Source organism: Coregonus lavaretus (assembly GCF_964263955.1).
Source record: "Coregonus lavaretus genome assembly, chromosome: 31".
Lineage (NCBI taxonomy): Eukaryota > Metazoa > Chordata > Actinopteri > Salmoniformes > Salmonidae > Coregonus > Coregonus lavaretus.
Window position 1 is genome coordinate 1,168,328 of NC_140018.1, and position 16,625 is coordinate 1,184,952.

The following is a 16,625-nucleotide window of genomic DNA, read 5'->3' on the forward strand; positions in this document are numbered from 1 at the left end:
ATGGGAAAATAAATAAACATAAATATGGGTTGTATTTACCATGGTGTTTGTTCTTCACTGGTTGCCCTTTTCTTGTGGCAACAGGTCACAAATCTTGCTGCTGTGATGGCACACTGTGGTTTTTCACCCAGTAGATAAAGGAGTTTATCAAAATTGGGTTTGTTTTCGAATTCTTTGTGGATCGCTGTAATCTGAGGGAAATATGTGTCCCTAATATGGTCATACATTTGGCAGGAGGTTAGGAAGGGCAGCTGTTTTCACCTCATTTTGTGGGCAGTGTGCACATAGCCTGTCTTCTCTTGAGAGCCAGGTCTGCCTACGGCGGCCTTTCTCAATAGCAAGGCTATGCTCACTGAGTCTGTACATAGTCAAAGCTTTCCTTAATATTGTGTCAGTCACAGTGGTCAGGTATTCTGCCGCTGTGTACTCTCTGTTTAGAGCCAAATAGCATTCTAGTTTTATCTCTCTCTCTCTCTTCCTTCCCCAGCTCTCTCTCTCTCTCCTTCTCACCCCCCCCCCCCCCCCCCCCCCCACACATTCCTATTTTCTAGGGTGTGACATCCCTCTCTGTAGGAATGTATTGCCAGGTGTTCAGAGCTGTCATGGCCAGTCTCTCACATTGACAGTATTCCAAAGACAAAGATCTGTCACATACACTGAGTGTAAAAAACATCAGGAACACCTGTTCTTTCCATGACATAAACTGACCAGGTGGATCCAGGTGAATCCAGATGAAAGATATGATCCCTGTATGATATTGATGTCACTTGTTAAATTAACTTCAAAATCGGTGTAGATGAAGGGGAGGAGACAGGTTAAAGAAGGATCGTAGACAATTGAGACAATTGAGACATGGATCGTGTACAGTATGTGTGCCATTCAGAGGGTGACAAAATATTTAAGTGCCTTTGAATGGAGTACGGCAGTAGGTGCCAGGCGCACCGGTTTGAGTGTGTCTAGAACTGCAACCCAACTCAATATCAGGAAGTTGTTCTTAATGTTTTGTACACTCACTGTCTGTCACTCCATCCTCATTGTAACTCCCAATGTGTGACTTTCCTTTATTACACCAACATAAATTAGACATTTTTTTCTTGCAGAAATATTTTTTTGTGGATTGCATAAAAAACGTCTTTAAAATCAAGTGATGCAAACCAAACTGGTGTTGTTTAGATGGTGTCTGAGTGAAGTCAAGTTTATTTGTCATATGTACGGGGGTCCACGCAGCACAATGAAATGCTTAAAGAGCTTAAAGAGTATGTTTGATGGACTGTGGATACCATGGCTGTAAGAGGAACAAGATGATGGACTTGTCATCATGGCTATGTTTATCTATCAACACACAGAGTGTACAGAACAGTACACTGATCAACATTTACATTTACATTTACGTCATTTAGCAGACGCTCTTATCCAGAGCGACTTACAAATTGGTGCATTAACCTTATAGCCAGTGGGATAACCACTTTACAATTATTATTTTTTTTTTTTTTTGGGGGGGTGGGGTGGGGTAAGGGAGGGGGGGGGGGTAGAAGGATTACTTATCCTATCCCTGGTGTTCCTTAAAGAGGTGGGGTTTCAAATGTCTCCGGAAGGTGGTGAGTGACTCCGCTGTCCTGGCGTCGTGAGGGAGCTTGTTCCACCATTGGGGTGCCAGAGCAGCGAACAGTTTTGACTGGGCCGAGCGGGAACTATGCTTCCGCAGAGGAAGGGGAGCCAGCAGGCCAGAGGAAGGGGAGCCAGCAGGCCAGAGGTAGGGGGGCCAGCAGGCCAGAGGTGGATGGATTTGGGGGGTGGGGTGGGGTAAGGGGGGGCCGATCAACTAGCCTAGATGTTGGTTTTGTGTGTACAAGACGTTCTTCAGTGATTGTGCCACAAAGGGAACGTTAATTTTTTCTTCTTTCATATTTGATGTGCATTGGCATTACAAAATTCTACAATTATTCATTTGTCAAATTGAACACTAGTGCAACGCACAAGACATATGACCATTATTTTTTATTGAGTTGTTTCATCTTACCGTCTAAAGGAATTGTATGCAGCCTGGCTATACACTCGTATCCCCCATGGACCAGTTCATACATAAAACATTCTCCATTCAGGCTGCAAAGGTGTGGATTTCCTCTTTAAAGGGATATTTCGGGATTTTGTTAATGAAGCCCTTTTATCTACTTCCCCTTCCCCAGTCAGATGAACTCATGGATACCATTTTATGTCTTTGCATCCAGTATGAAGTTAGTCAAAGGTAGTTTCGCCAGCCAATGCTAACTAGCGTTAGCGCAGTGACTGGAAGTCTATGTTATCTACTACCATGCTAGCAGTTAGCATAGACGAAAAACAGTCATTGCGCTAATGCTAATTAGCAACTGCGCTAATGCTCGTTAGCAACTTCCTTCAAACTGCACACAGAGATATAAACATGGTATCCACAAGTTCATCGGACTCTGGGGAAGTAGTTATATAGAGGGCTTCATAGCCAAAATCCTAAAGTATCCCTTTAACTCGACCTAATGGCGAGAAGGCGGGAGAAAACTGGGAAAATATGAGTATTTTATTTATGAAACCATTTTCCACCACCATGCTAGATTGGATAATGCCTTGGAATGCTAGTTCCGGATGTTGCATATTGAGTTCAGCTAATCGGGTTGCAGCAGTCTGTTGTTTATCCCTGGCTGAAAGTTGGTACAACATCAGGAAGTAGCATTAGCCACTCTAGCAGTGGTGGAAAATTGTGTTTCTTAAAGAAAGTACACATATTTTCCCCCGCCTTCTCTCAATAAAATCGAGTTAAGGAGGAAATGGACGCCTTTGCAGCCTGAATGGAGAATGTTTTATGTACGAACTGGTCCACAGGATAGGAGTGTTTCGCCGGCTGCATGCTGTCCCTTTGGAAGGTCAGATGAAATGACTCAATATCGCCATCTGCCATCTCCTGTAGAATGTGTGAAATACGCGGAACATTAAACATGTGGAACTAAAAATTGGGGTTGAGAAACTTGGGGACTCTTTAAGAGCGGATCAGGTAGGAGAAAGGGCAGAACAATCTAATGAATATTAATAATATATTTAGATCCAAAGATTGCTTTTAACTGCCTCAAAACGTATGTTATTGTTCACGTGTAATTAATATTTTGATGTAGCGAATAATTCCCAATAACGTTAACAACGGTAGCTAACGCATTTACCAAAATGGTGGCGCCCATATAAATAGCACTGCAAACATTACATTATCTAACGTTAGCTACTAAGAAACAAGCTTTGTACCTTTCAGATATTTTACTTTCTTGCAAAATTCATACTGTCAAAGTAACTGGTGTAGCCTGCTATTTGTTGGCCATTTCCAATGCACCTGTCGACGTTACATTCATCTGCGCAGTGCAATTTGTTTCCGTGTTCTGTAACGTTGTCCAGCTAAACTGAATCTGAACGATAACTGGTACTGTTGTGCAAACGGAGGGCGTGTGTTCTGTGCCTTACCGTGACTATTTAGTTGTCTACCTTTTGTTCTTTGACATTTTTTCCAGGAATGTTAACCACACATCGCTGTGCGAAGGCACTGCAGCTCACCCTCGCGGTGATCAAGCCAGATGCGATGGCGCATCCTCTCATCTTGGAGGTGAGTGAGGTCTATGTGACTGATGGCTAATGGCTTGCGTTTGTTTAATGGAATCCGTGATTGGAAATACACTGGCTACATTATACTGTAGGCTATAGACACACACACATTAGGCTATTCAGATAATCATGTTGAAATCATCTGTTTTTGTGGACCAAATTACAATCACATATCAGAGCCATTTCAGACTAGCTACTGTTTGACAACACCTATTGCACAGACAAAAGGGGGAACAAAGGGGGTTAGTTACCAGTATGATAGTATATTGTGGTTAGTTACCAGTATAATAGTATCTTGTGGTTAGTTACCAGTATGATAGTATATTGTGGTTAGTTACCAGTATGATAGTATATTGTGGTTAGTTACCAGTATGATAGTATATTGTGGTTAGTTACCAGTATGATAGTATCTTGTGGTTAGTTACCAGTATGATAGTATCTTGTGGTTAGTTACCAGTATGATAGTGTCTTGTGGTTAGTTACCAGTATGATAGTATATTGTGGTTAGTTACCAGTATGATAGTATCTTGTGGTTAGTTACCAGTATAATAGTATCTTGTGGTTAGTTACCAGTATGGTAGTATATTTGGGTTAGTTACTAGTATGATAGTATCTTGTGGTTAGTTACCAGTATGATAGTATCTTTGGGTTAGTTACTAGTATGATAGTATCTTGTGGTTAGTTACCAGTATGATAGTATCTTTGCCTATTGTAAACACTTGATCATTTTAGGAATTCATCACATCAGCTTTTAAAACATTGATTGTGAGAAGTTGATTTATCAAGTCATTTTCAATGGTACATAATAAACACCAATTCCATCTGCATCTTCAATCAAATGTTATCATCAACACAATTGGAAAGTGGACAGAGCTTATTGGCATATTCTAATTGTGCATATAGAATCACAAATTAACTGAATTTGAGGCAACAAGCAGTTATTTAGATTTCTCTTCTGTTCTTGTTCTTATTTAATTACTCTGCCCACTGGCTCAAAGAAAGGAGATGGAAGGTGCAATGACCATCAAAGATTCAATTTAGTGCACTGTTCCATTTGAATACTTCAGTTCCTTTAAAGCCGATTGTCTGTCGGTCTGCCTTCATCTGCACAGGAGGGGAGTATCAGGGGACGCCTTTTCTAAGATGTAAAACCATCCATCAATATTGGGTTGTTGACATTTTCAGAGTACACCATTTGACAATGGTGATGATAGTCCCAAAATGTTGGTGAGAGTCTAGTATTTAGATGAGAGTAGTACTGTATACTCTTATTTAGTATCTGGATGAGAAGAAACGCTTCTCTACCTTCCAGGCCCTTCACCAAAGAATCCTGGAGAACAACTTCATCATTGTCAGGTCCAAAGACCTGGTGTGGAAGAGACAGGACTCTGAGAAGTTCTACTCTGAACATGCAGGTAAGGTTCTAGATGGTTCTACCATAGAATTAGAACATGTCTTTATGGATTCTATTCTGAACATGCAGGTAAGGTTCTAGATGGTTATACTGTAGAATTAGAACATATCTTTATGGATTCTACTCTGAACATGCAGGTAATGTTCTAGATGGTTCTACTGTAGAATTAGAACATATCTTTATGGATTCTACTCTGAACATGCAGGTAAGGTTCTAGATGGTTCTACCGTAGAAATGTCTTTATGGATTTTATTCTGAACATGCAGATACATTTTATCAGCTGAATATGGTTCTACCGTAGAAAACATATTAGCTTGATATGTATTGTAATGAAACAGGCAGGGAGAGTGAGCTTGTCTGTGGTGGTGTTCCTGACACCAGTGTAATGAAACAGGCAGGGAGAGTGAGCTTGTCTGTGATGGTGTTCCTGACACCAGTGTAATGAAACAGGCAGGGAGAGTGAGCTTGTCTGTGATGGTGTTCCTGACACCAGTGTAATGAAACAGGCAGGGAGAGTGAGCTTGTCTGTGGTGGTGTTCCTGACACCAGTGTAATGAAACAGGCAGGGAGAGTGAGCTTGTCTGTGATGGTGTTCCTGACACCAGTGTAATGAAACAGGCAGGGAGAGTGAGCTTGTCTGTGGTGGTGTTCCTGACACCAGTGTAATGAAACAGGCAGGGAGAGTGAGCTTGTCTGTGATGGTGTTCCTGACACCAGTGTAATGAAACAGGCAGGGAGAGTGAGCTTGTCTGCGGTGGTGTTCCTGACACCAGTGTAATGAAACAGGCAGGGAGAGTGAGCTTGTCTGCGGTGGTGTTCCTGACACCAGTGTAATGAAACAGGCATGGAGAGTGAGCTTGTCTGTGATGGTGTTCCTGACACCAGTGTAATGAAACAGGCAGGGAGAGTGAGCTTGTCTGTGATGGTGTTCCTGACACCAGTGTAATGAAACAGGCAGGGAGAGTGAGCTTGTCTGCGGTGGTATTCCTGACACCAGTGTAATGAAACAGGCAGGGAGAGTGAGCTTGTCTGCGGTGGTGTTACTGACACCAGTGTAATGAAACAGGCAGGGAGAGTGAGCTTGTCTGCGGTGGTGTTCCTGACACCAGTGTAATGAAACAGGCAGGGAGAGTGAGCTTGTCTGTGGTGGTGTTACTGACACCAGTGTAATGAAACAGGCATGGAGAGTGAGCTTGTCTGCGGTGGTGTTCCTGACACCAGTGTAATGAAACAGGCAGGGAGTGCGGCTCGATACCCTCAACCTTCTGGCCCGTAGCTCTGCGCGCCATCGACTGTGCCGCAAAAGCATGTTCGTGTGGCAGAGTCGATATCCGGAGCTATAAATACAGGGTCGCTACAGGATTCTCTGGGGTTTTCTGATCACGCAGCTAAGGTTTTAGTAGCAGCAGTCGGAGGCTTAAACTTAACCTGCCAGAGGGAACGCTATCGACTCCGTATGGTAATACAATCTCTTCTCCAGTTGAGTGGCACCTACGATCACGACAACCTTAAAATGTCAGACAGACTCATATCTATTATGTGAAGCCTGCTAGAAGTTAATTATCCGTTTTCCTGCCTGAACATACTTTTAACTGTGACTAGCTTTTTAAGGCACAACTTCAACTCCAGCTTTAAAAGCACTATACACAACATGACCAAAAGTATGTGGACACCTTCTCGTCAAACATCTCATTCCAAAATCATGGGCATTGATATGGAGTTGGTCCCCCCCCCTCTTGCTGCTATAACAGCCTCCACTATTCTGGGAAGGGCTTTCCACTAGATGTTGGAACATTGCTGCGGGGACTTGCTACCATTCAGCCACGAGAGCATTAGTGAGGTCGGGCACTGATTTTGGGCGATTAGTCATGGCTCGCAGTCGGTGTTCCAATTCATCCCAAAGGTGTTCGATGGGGTTGAGGTCAGGGCTCTGTGCCGGCCAGTCAAGTTCTTCCATACCGATCTCGACAAACCATTTCTGTATGGACCTCGCTTTGTGCACGGGGGCATTGTCATGCTGAAACAGGAAAGGGCCTTCCCCAAACTGTTGCCACAAAGTTGGAAGCACAGAATCGTGTAGACTGTCATTGTATGCTGTAGTGTTAAGATTTCCCTTCACTGAAAAACAGCCCCAGACCATTATTCCTCCTCCACCAAACTTTACAGTTGGCACTATGCATTGGAGCAGGTAGTGTTCTCCTGGCATCCACCAAACCCAGATTAATCTGTCGGACTGCCAGATGGTGAAGTGTGATTCATCACTCCAGAGAACTAATTTCCACTGCTCCGGAGTCCAATGGCGGCGAGCTTTACACCACTCCAGTCGACGCTTGGCATTGCACATGGTGATCTTAGGCTTGTGTGCGGCTGCTCGGCCATGGAAACCCATTTCCTGAAGCTCCCGTCTAACAATTTTTGTGCTGACATTGCTTCCATAGGCAGTTTGGAACGCGGTAGTGAGTGTTGCAACCGTGGACAGATGATTTTTTACGCGCTACACGCTTCAGCACTCGGCGGTCCCGTTTTTGTGTGGCCTATCACTTCGCGGCTGAGCCGTTGTTGCTCCTAGACGTTTCCACTTCACAATAACAGCACTTACAGTTGACCGGGGCAGCTCTAGCAGGGCAGAAATTTGAAGACCTGAGTTGTTGGAAAGGTGACATCCAATGACGGTGCCACGTTGAAAGTCACTGAGCTCTTCAGTAATGCCATTCTACTGCCAATGTTTGTCTATGGACATTGCATGGCTGTGTGCTCGATTTTCTACACCTGTCAGTAACGGGCAGCTGTTCTTGCATAATATGGACTTGGTCTTTTACCAAATAGGGCTATCTTCACAACACAACTGAATGGCTCAAACGCATTAAGAAGGAAAGAAATTCCACAAATTAACTTTTAAGAAGGCACACCTGTTAATTGAAATACATTCCAGGTGACTACCTCATGAAGCTGGTTGAGAAAATGCTAAGAGTGTGCAAAGCTGTCATCAAGGCAAAGGGTGGCTATTTGAAGAATCTCAAATATAATATATATTTTGATTTGTTTACCACTTTTGTGGTTACTACATGATTCCATATGTGTTATTTCATAGTTTTGATGTCTTCACTATTATTCTACAATGTAGAAAATAGTAAAAATAAAGAAAAACCCTTGAATGAGTAGGTGTTCTAAAACTTTTGACCGTGTGTGTGTGTGTGTGTGTGTGTGTGTGTGTGTACACACACACACAGTGCCTTTCGGGAAAGTATTCAGACCCCTTGACTTTTTCCACATTTTGTTACGTTACAGCCTTATTCTAAAATGGATAAAAATCCTCATCAATCTACACACAAACCCCCATAATGACAAAGTGAAAACAGGTTTTTAGAAATGTTTGCACATTTATGAAAAATTAAAAAACAGAAATACCTTATTTACAGAAGTATTCAGACCCTTTGCTATGAGAGTCGAAATTGAGCTCCGGTGCATCCTGTTTCCATTGATCATCCTTGAGATGTTTCTACAACTTGATTGGAATCCACTCTGTGGTAAATTCAATTGATTGGACATGATTTGGAAAGGCACACAGCTGTCTATATAAGGTCCCACAGCTGACAGTGCATGTCAGAGCAAAAACCAAGCCATGAGTTTGAAGGAATTGTCCGTAGAGCTCCGAGACAGGATTGTGTCGAGGCACAGATCTGGGGAAGGGTACGAAAACATTTCTGCAGCATTGAAGGTCCCCAAGAACACAGTGGCCTCCATCATTTTTAAATGGAAGAAGTTTGGATCCACCAAAACTCATCCTAGAGCTGGACGCCCGGCTAAACTGATAATCGGTGGAGAAGGGCTTAGTCAGGGAGGTGACCAAGAACTCAATGGTCTGACAGAGTTCCAGAGTTCCTCTGTGGAGATGGGAGAACCTTCCAGAAGGACAACCATCTCTGCAGCACTCCACCAATCAGGCCTTTTATGGTAGAGTGGCCAGACGGAAGCCACTCCTTAGTAAAAGGCACATGACAGCCCACTTGGAGTTTGCCAAAAGGCACCTAAAGGACTCTCAGACCATGAGAAACAAGATTATCTGGTCTGATGAAACCAAGATTGAACTCTTTGGCCTGAATGCCAAGCGTCACGTCTGGAGGAAACCTGGCACCATCCCTACGGTGAAGCATGGTGGTGGCAGCATCATGCTGTGGGGATGTTTTTCAGAAGCAGGGACTAGGAGACTAGTCAGAATCGAGGCAAAGATGAACGGAGCACAGTACAGAGAGATCCTTAATGAGAACCTGCTCCAGAGCGCTCAGGACCTCAGACTGGGGCGAAGGTTCACCTTCCAACAGGACAATGACCCTTAGCACACAGCCAGGACAACGCAGGAGTGGCTTCGGGTCAAGTCTCTGAATGTCCTTGAGTGGCCCAGCCAGAGCCCGGACTTGAACCCGATTGAACGTCTCTGGAGAGACCTGAAAATAGCTGTGCAGCGACGCTCCCCATCCAACCTGACAGAGCTTGAGAGGATCTGCAGAGAAGAATGGGAGAAACTCCCCAAATACAGGTGTGGCAAGCTTGTAGCGTCATACCCAAGAAGACTCGAGAATGTAATCGCTGCAAAAGGTGCTTCAACAAAGTCATGAGTAAATGGTCTGAATACTGTAAATGTGAAATTTCAGTTAATTTTGTATAAATTAGCAAACATTTCTAAAAACCTGTTTTTGCTTTGTCATTATGGGGTATTGTGTGTAGATTGATGAGGGGAAATAACAATTTAATACATTTTAGAATAAGGCTGTAATGTAACAAAATGTGGAAAAAGTCATGGGGTCTGAATACTTTCTGAATGCACTCTATATCACCACAAAGAACCACCTGATATCACCACATAGAACCACCTGATATCACCACATAGAACCACCTGATATCACCACATAAAACCACCTGATATCACCACATAGAACCACCTGATATCACCACATAGAACCACCTGATATCACCACATAGAACCACCTGATATCACCACATAGAACCACCTGATATCACCACATAGAACCACCTGATATCACCACATAGAACCACCTGAAGTCTTTGATGCGTCTTTGTGTGTTTGTCTCATCTCTCAGGACGGTTCTTCTACCAAAGACTGGTTGAGTTCATGTCCAGGTAAGCTTCAAGTCATTTCTCCCCACACTTTAATGTAGCTTACAAAACTTTACTGTGTCCCAAATGGCACCCTATTTGGACAAAAGTAGTGCACTATATAGGGAACAGGCTGCCGTTTGGGACGTGTCCTCTGACTCATATGTATTGTATAACTGACCTTTATCTCCCAGTATAATGTGATGTAAGTGCTGTTGAATGTAAAGACAAAAGCATCTTTTGAGATGACAACTAAACACAGGATGTAACTCATTTAACTTTGACTCAATGGCGTACCTTCGCCCAATTCTGATATTTTGGCCAATTATTGGCAAAAGAGCTCATCTGATTGGTCAACAGACCAATTAGTGGAAAGAGAGCTGATCTGATTGGTCAACAGACCAATTAGTGGAAAGAGAGCTGATCTGATTGGTCAACAGACCAATTAGTGGAAAGAGAGCTGATCTGATTGGTCAACAGACCAATTAGTGGAAAGAGAGCTGATCTGATTGGTCAACATACCAATTAGTGGAAAGAGAGCTGATCTGATTGGTCAACAGACCAATTAGTGGAAAGAGAATAGGAATTGGGCTGCCTGTGTAAACGCAGCCTTCGTATCTCAGCGGTATGAATGTGACAAACACATGGAAACTCAAGTACTGTTGCTTACATACATGTGAATAGAAAAGCATCTGTTGAGACATCCCACAATAAAAGACTACACCACTTGAGCTTGGTTCTATTTCTATCCTCTGAGAGCCCCCCCCCCCGGTACGAAGCACTTGGATCCATCCAGTCTTTGAGGCAGCTCTGTGGGCTGTCTGCTGCTGTCAGCACCTCATTCAGAACTGGACCTAGTTCTGTAGACCCCATGCAGGGCACCCCTCTGGCTTCTAAAGGTGTTCTTCCACGCCATTCTCATTTGTTCTGCATCCCAAATGGCACCCTATTCCCTATGCAGTGTACTACTTTTGACCAGAGCCAGGTTCTGGTCAAATGTATTATTAAAAAAAAAAAATGTTATTCTGAGCTCCTGAAAGAGTGTGTAGATGAGTGACGGTGACATCACAGCTTCTTGTTTGTTTTGTTTTAACGTTAAAAGGTTAGACTCTCTTTTCCTTGTGGGTTGTCTTTTATAACCTGTTGTGCTACTGTGTATCGGGGGTCTTTGATTGGATCTGGTCCTTTACCATGTTTTGAACATTTAAGCAAACACCACATTCTCTCCCCCCCCCCTTTTCCCCCCCTCCACCTTTATTTAACCAGGTAAGCCAGTTGAGAACAAGTTCTCTTTTACAACTGCGACCTGGCCAAGATAAAGCAAAGCAGTGCGATTTAAAAACAACAACACAGAGTTACATATGGAATAAACAAAACGTACAGTCAATAACACAATAGAACATCTATATACAGTGTGTGCAAATGTAGTAAGTTATGGAGGTAAGGCAATAAATAGGCCATAGTGCAAAATAATTAAAATGTTGTATTAACACTGGAGTGATAGATGTGCAGAAGATGATGTGCAAATAGAGATACTGGGGTGCAAATGAGCAAAATAAATAACAATATGGGGATGAGGTAGTTGGGTAGGCTAATTTCAGATGGGGCTGTGTACAGGTGCAGTGATCGGTAAGCTGCTCTGACAACTGATGCTTAAAGTTAGTGAGGGAGATGAGAGTCTCCAGCTTCAGAGATTTTTGCAGTTCGTTCCAGTCATTGGCAGCAGAGAACTGGAAGGAATGGCGGCCAAAGGAGTTGTTGGCTTTGGGGATGACCAGTGAGATATACCCGCTGGAGCGCAGACTACGGGTGGGTGTTGCTATGGTGACCAATTATCTAAGATAAGGCGGGGATTTGCCTAGAAGGGATTTATAGATGACCTGGAGCCAGTGGGTTTGGCGACGAATATGTAGTGAGGGCCAACCAACGAGAGCGTACAGGTCACAGTGGTGGGTAGTATATGGGGCTTTGGTGACAAAACGGATGGCACTGTGATAGACTACATCCAATTTGCTGAGTAGAGTGTTGGAGGCTATTTTGTAAATGACATCGTCGAAGTCAAGGATCGGTAGGATAGTCCGTTTTACGAGGGCATGTTTGGCAGCATGAGTGAAGGAGGCTTTGTTGCGAAATAGGAAGCCGATTCTAGATTTAACTTAGGATTGGAGATGCTTAATGTGAGTCTGGAAGGAGAGTTTACGGTCTAACCAGACACCTAGGTATTTGTAGTTGTCCACATATTCTAAGTCAGACCCGCCGAGAGTAGTGATTCTAGTCGGGCGGGCGGGTGCCAGCAGCGTTCGATTGAAGAGCATTTTGACCTGTAGTCCAATGAAATGTACAAAGCAAATATAATTTGAGGCCATCACTGGCTTGTAAGGATATTTAAAGGTGGTACTCTTGTGCCTTACATTTTAGTCATTTAGCACCAACTGAGCTACACGGGGCCCTGTGATATTTATTTACCTCACACAGAATGGGTGGAACTCTTTTGTCTAAAGGCTCCCTAGTTTTAAAGTTTTTTCCCCCCATTTTTGTCTGTTGTGATCCAGTGGTCCGATGCGGGCGTACGTCCTGGCTAGAGAGGACGCCATCACCCACTGGAGAGAACTGATGGGTCCTACCAAGGTGTTCAGGGCCCACTACACATCGCCCTTAAGCATCAGAGCCCAGTACGGACTCACTGACACCAGGAATACCACACACGGCTCTGGTAAGTCCCCCAGGACTCTCATGGGTCTGAAATGGATCCCTATTTACATTGACATTGACATTTTAGTCATTTAACAGACGCTCTTATCCAGAGCCACTTACAGTTAGTGAGTATTTTTTTTCATACTGGCGCCTTAAGACTAAAATACAATTTTTACAAATTCAGGACATGGAAAAAAGAATGATTCTACCTTGTCAGGACATTCTGGTCCTGATTATATAGGAAGAGACGTACACAATGTTTCTGTGTGAGGGACCATACACGCAACACCCACACTGACAGTTACTTATAGCTGTCAATCAAATGATCTAGGGTATTAATTGTGTATGATAGCTATCAATATAGGTTTTTTATTAGACAACCAGAATCCTTTGAGAAAGGCAACAGCTGAAACGTCGGGGCTTTTTTTCCCCTGCTCAGTAATCTCCTCTACTGATTTGCAGTCTACGATACTTTTGGGGCACCGCAGCCCATATACAACTTTATCTTCATATTTTGGTTGGTGCTGGTGGTTGGGTCTCCTGACCATAAACTGTATGCCATAACTTTCAGAACATCAATGTCATTTAAAGATTAGTTGATCATACTAATAGTAATTTCCATAAACCCTTTAATAATAATAATAATTATTATTTTTTTACTTATTTTGTTAGGGGGTAGATCAGCTTTAATATTGCAGATAGATTGTAACTTCCATCAATGTAATTGTCTGCATCACTTCCAATCCCCCATATGTTTTTTTTCTCTCGCATATATACACATACATACATACATACATACATATACATATCCTTTTTGAAAATATATTTCCCTTAATTACTTTCCAACCCCACCACCCCTTCCCTAATTGGAGTAAACTAGTGAACAACAATGCTTAGGCCTCTACTTCCAGCTTATACCTACTATATACATTTTATGGACACAGTCAATTTTACAATAATTATATTTTGTTTGTTTTTACTCCTGAACTTCCTCAACCTCTCCGATCATTTTCATGATGTCCATCCGGTTTGCTTCTATATGCCATATCTTTCTAACTGTGCTCTTTCACAAAAGCTCTCAACATACAACCTATATACTTATTATGGACACAGTATGCTTACATTATTAGTTATCTTGTTGTGATTAGTTGTTGTTAGTCCCATCCTTCAACACCATTCAACACCTCCCATCTATCTCTTAACACCATCCATATTGGATTTCTATTTGCCATATATTTTTCAACTATACTGTGATGTTTTACAAAAGTTCTGAACCTTTCAATTCTCATTGTTTCTACAGATTGTAAATTGAAAAACAAATTTGCTAAAAGTATTATTATATTATTGATCGATTGACTATGACTTTTCAGATCACCCAGTAGTACTATCTGCAGGGTTAGCTCCAGGTAAATATTGCAATCCTTTAGCCATTCCTGGACATGTGTCCAAAAACAAGCTACAAATGGACAGTACCAAAACAAATGATCTAATGATTCTGTCTCTTCGCAGCAAAATCTGCAGAGCTGGGAAGATTATATTCCCCATATAAATAACATGCTATTGGTAGCAAGAATTTTGTATAATAATTTAAATTGAGAAGTTATGTTTTGAATCCAGCGTGGTTTTGCGTATCAGTTCATAAACACTATGTCATGAGATCGGTACGTCAAAGATCTCTTCCCAACTATTTTGCAATCTATATGGGACGGCTGTCAATCCTTTGGTCCTTAAATTAAACTGGTATACTTTGTTATTTATCACAATTTTCTTTAACCAATTATGTTCTTTAACTCCTGAGGTTGTGTAATAATCTTGTGAAACCTAACATGCCAAACTAATTTCCAAAGCCTGGGATAATAAAGGTCTTCTTATAAATGAATGTACAATTCCTCCCGTTTCCAGATTCGGTAGAATCGGCACGCAGGGAGATCAGTTTCTTCTTCCCAGACTTCAGTCAGGAGACGTGGATGGAGAGCGAGGAGCCGGGGTTCAGGAAGGGACGCATGGAGTACGACCAGAAGAAACAGATACACACGTTACCAGTTCACAGCTAACTGCTGATCTCAGTACATATTTAAACAAAGAAGTGACTGGACCATGGCCTGTATTCATAAAGCTGAAAGTGTATGTATGTATGTATGTGTGTGTATACATATATATATATATATATATGTGTGTGTGTGTATATATGTATGTATGTGTATATATATATATATATATATATATATATATATATATATATATATATATATATATATATATATATATGTGTGTGTGTATATATATATATATATATATATATATATATATATATATGTGTGTGTATGTGTATATATATATATATATATATATATATATATATATATATATATATCACACACACACACACACACACACACACAACCGGTTAAAAGTTTTAGAACACCTACTCATTCAAGGGTTTTACTATTTTCTACATTGTAGAATAATAGTGGTCAAATAGCCATTACACAGCCTGAAGGTGTGTTGGGTCATTGTCCTGTTGAAAAACAAATGATAGTCCCACTAAACCCAAACCAGATGGGATGGCATATCGCTGCAGAATGCTGTGGTAGCCATGCTGGTTAAGTGTGCCATGAATTCTAAATAAATCACAGACAGTGTCACCAGCAAAGCACCCCCACACCATAACACCTCCTCCTCCATGCTTCATGGTGGGAAATACACATGGAGATCATCTGTTCACCCACACAACATTATGTACAGTATATAATGTATTCATGTCGTTTTGTGGACAATATTCTAATCACAGTTCTCTGCAGTTGATACTAACTTTAAGACTATGTAAATAATGCAACTTCTATGAATTGACTTAAAAAAGGAAATTAAACCACAAAGCACTCACATGTCATTTGTTTTATTGTCAGTGCAAATGTACACTGTCCATATCGATAAACATGAACTAAAGAATTAAGCCAAAACGACCTGGCAAAGTTACTTTAGAAAGTACTTTGAGGCGATTTGCCGTTGAATAGTAAAGCGCAATTGAAAACAGCTATGTTGTATGCTGTGACGGGTGACCCTTGTTTCCCCATTCAGATTCATTTGCGTATTGTTCAAACCAGGGAAATCCTAAGCCATTGCCAACTCCTTCCATTGTACATTTAAAATTTGAATTGGAGATGTGTATAAATTCTAAGAGGATGAAAAAAAAAAAAAGTATTTTACCAACGTCTGCGACAGTGTTTCTGTCTAGAACATTCTGAGAATTGTACTGAGAATCTTCTGACGCTACTGTAGCAATCCAATAGATGAAGGGTTTAAATTATCATACTTCACAGCTAAATCTGTTTCAGACTAGATTGTCTCTCTGATTGAATCAAGCTCTCTTCATGTAGAGCTGGTACTAGATATGTAATAACCTCAAATCATTCAGTCACTAGTTCGTACAGTCAGTTGTTCATAAAGTCACTAGTTCGTAAAGTTTTGTTCACAAAAAGTGCCTATTCATTAGAAGACGTACCTTCTTGTAAACATCGTAGTCTACAGTTTTTTTCATCCGTCAAGACAAAACGAATACTACCCAACGAATTGCTCATTGAAATACTAAACATATACATTACAAAACGACCTACTTCAAGACCGGTTTCCTTCAGGAACATCCGTTTGTGTTATGTCTTCAATATGGCCGACAAGCTAGCCGGTACAATACAGCTCAGTTCCTACCAGCTCTAAGTTCTTCTTCTTGTGCTTTTTAAAAACATCTTCGGTATCGTGTCCATAGAGATATAACTGTCTTATCTAGCTT

At 41.7% G+C, this 16,625-nt stretch overlaps 1 protein-coding gene across 1 annotated transcript; it reads left to right on the plus strand.

Annotated features, from left to right (window-relative positions):
- The first annotated feature begins 3,004 nt into the window (after positions 1 to 3,004).
- LOC311106553 (nucleoside diphosphate kinase 6-like) lies at positions 3,005 to 14,975 on the plus strand. Its single transcript, XM_084148933.1, has 6 exons — positions 3,005 to 3,022; positions 3,525 to 3,616; positions 4,928 to 5,030; positions 10,129 to 10,168; positions 12,697 to 12,857; positions 14,741 to 14,975. The coding sequence occupies exons 2-6, from the start codon at positions 3,527 to 3,529 to the stop codon at positions 14,890 to 14,892; spliced, it is 546 nt and encodes a 181-aa protein (XP_084005059.1). The 5' UTR covers positions 3,005 to 3,022; positions 3,525 to 3,526; the 3' UTR covers positions 14,893 to 14,975.
- Positions 14,976 to 16,625: the final 1,650 nt, after the last annotated feature.